Below are 8222 nucleotides of genomic sequence, written 5' to 3'. Positions count from 1 at the left end.
TTTTCAATAAGGTAGACAATGGAAGAATGGATTTGAAAGGATGATTAAACTGTGCAATATTTACAAAAGAGCTGCTTATATACAAAGACACAAATAGCATGAAAATGAAAGGATGGAAAAATATTCACTCATTATCTGCTCCTGGAAAACAAAAGAAGTTATTATTTGACAAAATAGGCTTTAAGAAAAAATATGTTAGAAGAGAAAAATAAACAATATATATCTGGAGGCACCAGTTATTGAAGAGAATATTATTAAAAACAAATGTGATGGACATTATTACCCTGGGTCCATGTATGACTGACTGCACATGTGGTGCAATGCTACATTGTGTACAATCAGAGAAATGAAAAGTTGTGCTGCAATTGTGTATAATGAATAAAAATGCATCCTGCTGTCATATATACCTAATTAAAATAAATAAATTAATTAAAAAAATAGTCATCTATCATCTGGTTCTCAAAATATATGGAGAAATGTAAACAAAATTAAAAGGAGATCTAGACCATTTCTATAGTAATAGACTTTACTATGTGACTTTTAATAATGAATAAAATAGCTAGGAAGAGGATCAAGATAAAATAGAGAATATGAATAACATCATAATCCAAAAAATCTTAGCAGACATACAGAGTCTTCTGTCCAAGAACTGCTGATTCTGAGTTGCACGTGAAACATTCCCTAGGGCAAACTATATCTTAGGCTAAAAATATATTCTCAATAAACATAGGAAGATTTAAATCACAGAAAACATCTTCACCGGCCACAATGCAATTGAAATAAAAATCAATAACAAGAAAAATTTTAGTATTCCCACATGTAAGAATACGTTATAATCAATGAGTAAAAAATGGAAGGAAAGAAATTATAAAATAATTTGAGACAAACAGAAGTAAAACAACAAAAAAAGTAGATTTTGGCAGAAGCAGAAATTTGTCATGGTAAGTGTCTATGTTAAAATTAGAGTGATCTCAAGGAAGTAAGCTGACTTCAAAGTTGAAGAAAATATTATTATAAAGTGAAAGCTTAAACTGAAAGTATCAAAGAAAGAAAATAAAGATTAGATCAGAGTAAATAAATAAGATGTAAAATAAGAATAGGTATAATCAATAAAACCAAATATTGATTGTGTGGACAAAAAATGACAAAACTTTGAAGACTATGAAAAAAGAGAGAAAATTCAAATTAACAAAGTCATAAATAAAACTGAGAATATAACCTCTGACACTATTTATCCAAGAACCAAGTGAATTTTGTGAATAGCTCTATAACAATATATTGGAAAACACTGAAAAATACAGATTCCTGAAAATACCCACACAAGCAAAATGGACTATAATAAAGAACTCTGAATATACTCATAAAAACTGCAGATAATCAATTAGTAAAAATAATATTCCAACAAAGCAAACCCCAGGAGCAGATAGTTTCTATTTGCATTCTCCAAAACTAACATATAATTGTAATGTATCATGATGACATGGAAGAGACTACATGTTTTGGCTGTTTTCTATGGTTGCTATAACTGTATTGCATATATGAAGTTTAGACAGCACATATGAATTCTTTCACAGAAACCAGAAGCTTGAAACCATCTTCCTGAGCTGTGACCAGTGTGTCATCAGAGTCTTGGTCTCTACATCATCTCTAGGTGAAACTCCCACATTCACACCTTCCACCTTGAGGTGGCGGCTACCATCAATGGTAACATCCCCTGCATCCATGGTCTTGTTGCCAACTCCCCTTTTTCTGTGGTCATGTTTTTCTGACTTTCTTTCATAATATGCATGGGATTGGCTTTAAGGCATGCATGGTTAATTTCAATGGCTTCTCAGTCCTAAAAGTCTCAGTTAATCATACCTGCATAGTTAGTTCCTGTGTGCCAGGTAGAATAACTGAAAAAAGGTTTTAGAAAACAGCACTTGACTAATTATAGGGCCAACATGGAGCTTGTCAGCGTTCCATATGCCAGTCACACTATGCACCGTGTTTGAATTTTTCCACCAATGCATAATAATTTCAAAATTAAAGACCATGAAATATGTGCCACATCACATGGAAAATATCATAAAGAAATGAGTTCAGGTACTATGCATCTCAAAAAAGTTAAAAGCAGAATCATAAAGATTATTTTGCCTTTAAAACTGTCTTTGTGAATGCTCTCTTGACCTCCTTGTTCCTCAGGCTGTAGACCATAGGGTTCAGCATGGGGATGACCATAGTGTAGAACACAGATATGATTTTGTCAGTGTCCATGGAGTGACTGGAGCTGGGCTGTAAGTACATGAAGATTAGAGTCCCATAGAAAATGGAGACTGCAGTGAAGTGGGAGGCACAGGTGGACAGAGCCTTCCTATGTCCTGTATCTGAGCGCATCTTCAGGATTGTGATGAAAATGAATACGTAGGATATTATGATAACTATAACACCAAAAAATATATTGAAGCTGGCTACATAAATAAGAACCAGCTCATTAACATGTCTCTCTGAGCAGGAGAGAACCATGACTGCTGGAATTTCACAGAAAAAGTGATGGACCACATTGGAAAGACAGAACACAAGACTGAACGTGTTCCCAGTGTGGATGGAGGCATTCAGGAAACCAATGACATAACAGCCTAAGATCAGCCACATACACATACTTGTTGTCATGGTGGTGGTGTAGTGCAGGGGCTTGCACACTGCTGCATAGCGATCATAGGCCATTGAGCACAAGAGGAAATTTTCAACAGTAGCCGAGACTACAAAAAAGAACATCTGAGCAGCACAAGCATTGTAGGAGATGACCTTGTCTCCAAGAAGGAGGCCAGTCATGACCTTGGGAGTGACAGCTGAAGAGTAGCACAAGTCCACCAGAGACAGGTTACCCAGAAAAAAGTACATGGGAGTGTGGAGACGGGAGTCCAAGACAATCAACAGGATCATCCCCAGGTTCCCAACCAGAGTGATGATGTAGATGAGGAGGAAGGTCACAAAGAGGGGGACTTGTAGATCTGGGTCATTGGTCAGTCCCAGAAGGATGAACTGTGTCACTTCTGTCCTGTTCTCCATCTATGTTATCTGAAGAAGACAGTGAAATTCTACAGCATGAGAAAAATGAAAAGAATGATAAGGAAGTTATAGTGAACTTGGGAAGTATGCACATCCTATGTAGTCTTTCAAAAACTTGCATGCTAAAAATTCTTCAGAAAAAGCATTGAACTTAAAACCGTGTTTGGGAAAAAAACAAACAAACCGTGTTTGGCGTACAAGTTATATATATAATTATTTGTGACAAATTATATATAATTGTATATGTAACAGGGTGACATACTGTCAAATTGAGGAACATTAATGAATTATGAACATAATTTTTAAAATTTTAATGCTATTTAAACTGTGATTAGATAATTACTACCCTTTGGAAAATAACATAAGGGTAGGTACATCTCTCCAACCATATACTTCTGCTGAGCTGTCAAAGCTGGCCCTTCCATGTTTCTCACTGACCTACAATTGCTCTAGACATATCAGATGTGTATTCATTGTTTCCTCTCAATAATATTAGGAGTGTGGTTGGTTGCAATATTCATGCAAATTATGAAGCAAGAGAGGCTTGGATCACAGCTCTAGACGAACTCTATTCAGCGTGCAGAAGTGATTTTGTGAGAAGCCATGCCATCAGATTTAGCAGACATAGAGTTTGGGTTCTAGTAAGAAACTCACATCAAACCTACCATTAACCACTAAGAATCACCAATCCTAACACAACTATCCTGAGCACATTATGTCCATCTGCATAGTGAATATCATAAGGAGGACTATTATGAGGTATCATGGTGGGAATCAAATAAGATATGCAGAAAAGACAACAAAATACTGGGTGTAATCACAGCCTGTTGAGTGTAGCTATCATGTTCTTATTAGGATGGGATCATGGACTTTATCTTGATTTGATGGAGGGCATGCTCACATGCAGACTTCAGTTGTGGGTGAGTTTGAAGTTTTGAAGCTTCTCTCCCCAAATAGCATTTCTCCCACACTAAGTCCACTGACATTTTGTGATCTCTCCACTGACATTCTGTCCTTGCCCCAAGCATGTGACTGATGCTCCTGTAATTTCAATGGGCCACACTCTTAAAATTTCAACAGATGAATAGATAAAAAACATGGTGTGTATGTGTGTGTGTGTGTGTGTGTGTAAATGAATATTACTCAGCCTTAAAAAACAATGAAATTATGGCATTTGCTAGTAAATAGATGGAGTTGGAAAATATCATGCTAAGTGAAATGAGCCAATCCCCAAAAAGCCAAAAGCAGAATGTTTTCTCTGATAATGTGGATGCTAATTCACCATGGTTGGGGTGGGGGAACTAAGGAAGAATAGAGTTACTTTAGATCAGGTAGAGGGGAGTGAAGGGAAAGGGGGGGGTATGGGGATATGAAGGACAGTAGAATGAATCAGACATTATTACCCTATGTAAATATATAACTATATGACCAGTGTGATTCTATATCATATGCAATCAGAAGAATGAGAAATTACACTCCATTATATATAATCTATCAAAGTGCATACTACTGTCTGTATAGCTAATTAAAACAAATTTAAAAAGTCTTCTTTAAAATGCATGTATTTTGTTTGAGTAGAAGAATCCATTTTTCTTTACAACAACAACAAATATTCTTTCTCTCCTACTGTCACTCCATAGACAAATCTCAGAAACCCAGGGTTAAAAGCTTCCAGTTTATGGGCCGTCTTTAGCTTTTGCTGTATATTCCCTTTCCTGTAATATCATATTTCAAATTTTCTTTGTAGTAACATTATTTTTTAAAAAATTTGCATTGAGCCTTTGGAAGAATTTCTATCCCAAAATAATTATTGTTCCCTAACATCACATCTCCTAGGACTTTGACTTCTTCACTTAATGTGCCTGCCTCCTGTGAAGTCATTGTGTTGGTAACACACATCACCTTAACCAACATATATTTCCACAAGAAATTATAAGGGCTTTAGGCATTCATGTGTGGGTAAGGTAGACAGCATACTATTTTTACATAGTCTTTTAGAAAATTGAGGATTTGAGAAGTTTCTGATCTTCCAAAATTATATAGCTAGAATGAGAAAGTCTCAAAATGAAACATTTAATGTCATCTTCTCCAGAATCTAAATGAATGCTTTAAGCTCCCCCACTGTCAAAGTGTATGGAAGTTCTAGTAATGATGAGCAGGAGCCTGCAGGCAGGTGAGGGAGGGCAATTCAGAGCTTCTTAATCCTGAGGACCCCTTTCTAGTTTAAAGAAGGATCGTTTCACTCTTCTAGGATTTTTTTAGGGGGAGGGGTTGTTTGTTTGTTTGACATATAATGAGTCATAAATGCATAGTGAACAAGATGAAATCACCTGCTAAACAATGAGAGAATCTTCTTTTTCATATTTTCATGTGTATTTTTGTAAAAGTAAGCATGATGTGTCATGAGAATCACTAAATTAATTGTAACAGGCATTTTGACATTTATATCCCAGAGTCTTCTCAGTTTTTCAGAAAAGTGTTGAATTAATTCCTTTCTCTTTTAAAATAACTCTCAGGTACTATGGCCACCGCACTGTTGTTGGTTTTTTGCATAAATTACACTTCTTATTAAGAATATTTAAGGAATACAGAGCTTACCAGTTTGGTGTAGGAGGGGAAAAAAACTCTCAATTCAGAATAGTCAGTCAGAAATCATACAATCCACCACGGAGTACTGCAAATATTCTGTGAGTGGATCTCTCCCAGGCAGTAGTCAAAACTTTCCAAGTTGTCCCTGGCATGCAGAAATGGAGGACAGAACACAAACATGGGTAAAGTTCCAAATTTATCATTAATTCTTTCTGTTTCATTGAAGAATCTCCTTTCTCCTCCTTATTTGTAAAATAAGCCTGGATAAGATTATATCTCCCACATAATTCACGGACTATGTCCATAAACAACAAGAAGCCAGGTCTCTAATACATCTTGGGATGAACTTATCGCTTAAATGTCAAACAATGGGACTATTGTCTTTGTGTGATTCCCTGACCCTGTTTAAAGGCCATAGCAAGTCCTCATGTCAGAAGGCCTGTGTGTCCTAAGGACAATCATTCAGATTAATAAACAATGACCAATGAAGCATTGGCATGTCATGTGTTCCTTCAAAAACAATGTGACATTGAGTCCTATACATTTTTTTTTCTTTTGAGAATAATACATGGAGATGTGGAGAGAATTATATAGACTTGGAGATCTGTGGCATTTTTACCTATGAGACTCTCTGTAGTGTCTCATTCTATTTTCTGGGAAACAAGCAATTAAACTACCTGTGGGAATCAATAGGCTACCATAACATGCACAGGTTTTTGTACTGCCTTTTTGTTTTTCAAAAGTTCTAGTTAATGCATAATTCATATACAATAAAATACACATTTTATAGTATGTAGTTCTAAGGACTTTGTCAAAAGCATGGCCCTGTAACTACTCCCACAATCATGTAAAGCTTTTCATTTGAGCTCCTATTGGATAACTTGCCCATATTCTGCCCTTCGTCAGCTGTTTTCATCCAATTGATTTTCCCTTTGGTAGAATGTCTCCAGCTATTGACATGGAGTACTAGACTACGTTGTCTTCGAATTCCACATTTTTACTTAGAATTTGAAGTCTATTCCTATTTTCAACTGCATCATTGTGAAAACTCATGTATCAAACAATAGTAAGCTTATACATTAATTCCATTCTGTAAGAACCATTTGCTTTTGCTTTAGTCTTTGGTCATTACACTTCAGACTGATCTAAATAGTTGTTTCAACTTTGTGGGGGTGTGTGTGAATATCAGCATTATGGCACATGTGTAAATATAAAGGAGTCTGGTTGATTTGTGAAAGAATTAGTACTTCTTGATTGAATAAAAAAATTTGAAACTATTTTCTGAAAGTCTCTTCTCCTTTGAATTCCCACCAACAATCTATTTGCGTTGTTTCACATTTTTATTTTTATTTGGTATTTAAATTTTTAAATTATTTTCTTATATACTTTCATTTTTGGTATTCTTTAACACATCTATAGAAATTTCTTTAGCAAAACTTGTTTTCTTCTTAAACAGCCACTGAGATGAGAGATGAATGTGAATTACATAGGGGGTCTAGATGCAAGCTACCATTTCCTTATATGATAGAACTGAAGTAAAAGGTAGTTTGAGGCATACCAAGGGCTTGTTACACCACAGAATACCCCCAAAGAAATTGAAACCTCTCTGAGTCTAAAGGCTGGGTTCCTGTGAAATTTTCTAATATTTTTGGAATTTTTTAGTATTTTTAGAAAATTAGTTATTAGTGAATCAGGAAAAAATCATGTCATTTACTTATAAACGCATGAAACTTGAAACCAACATGCTAAGTGAAATTAGCCAGAGATAGAAAATGTCAAATATTTTTTCTCATATGTGGACAAAGAGAAAGTGGTGTGTGGGGAATAAAAACGTGATATCATAAAAATAGAAGGTATATCTAAAGAGTAGAGAAGGGGATTGGGAAGGTATGTGGGGAGGACATAAGGAAGCACTAAGGAATGAAATCTACCGAATTATGCTATGTTCATGCCTGATCATAGTACAATGAATCCTACTTTATATATATGTATATATATATATACACACACACACATATATATAGTTTATATATATAGTATGTGTATATATTACTTTATACATATTATTTACATATATAATATATAAACTATTGTTTATATACATAGCATGTATATATATAATTTATATAAGTATATATTATTTTGTATTATATATATTATTTTATTATATTTATATACTATTTATATATTATATATGATATTATAAATATTATTTTATACATTATGTATAAACTATATTTCTATTATTTTGATTGTGGAGAATTGAAATTAACAAATTAAAATAATAATAGAAGGCAGATCAACAGAATAGACTATGTTGATCATGCGGAGAAAGAGGAGGTGAAGAAAAAGGAGGTCCTGGGGAATGAGACTGATCAAATTACATTATATGAACATATGAATATTGAATAATCAATCCCACTGTTATGTGTAATTGTAATCTACCAATAAAAATTTTTAAAAAATAATAATGAAGAAAGTAAATATTCATGGAATTTAAGAAATATTTGTCAAACTTCCGATTTTCTCAGGGAAAAGGACAGAGGTTTCAGACCAATATTGTCAAAGACTATACACTCTTG

At 34.4% G+C, this 8222-nt stretch overlaps 1 protein-coding gene across 1 annotated transcript; it reads right to left on the bottom strand.

Moving 5' to 3' along the window:
- Positions 1-2127: 2127 nt before the first annotated feature.
- Positions 2128-3054, bottom strand: LOC114099982 (olfactory receptor 5B3-like). Its single transcript, XM_027944560.2, has one exon. It carries the CDS (start codon positions 3049-3051, stop codon positions 2128-2130), a length of 924 nt encoding a protein of 307 aa, XP_027800361.2. The 5' UTR covers positions 3052-3054.
- Positions 3055-8222: the final 5168 nt, after the last annotated feature.

The sequence above is a fragment of the Marmota flaviventris genome, chromosome 9 (genome assembly GCF_047511675.1).
Source record: "Marmota flaviventris isolate mMarFla1 chromosome 9, mMarFla1.hap1, whole genome shotgun sequence".
Lineage (NCBI taxonomy): Eukaryota > Metazoa > Chordata > Mammalia > Rodentia > Sciuridae > Marmota > Marmota flaviventris.
This window is presented reverse-complemented; position numbering and strand designations above follow the sequence as displayed.

What these genes read in the sequence shown, in the direction of transcription:
- LOC114099982 (XM_027944560.2), bottom strand. Translation starts at nt 3,051, where the DNA reads ATGGAGAACAGGACAGAAGTGACACAGTTCATCCTTCTGGGACTGACC.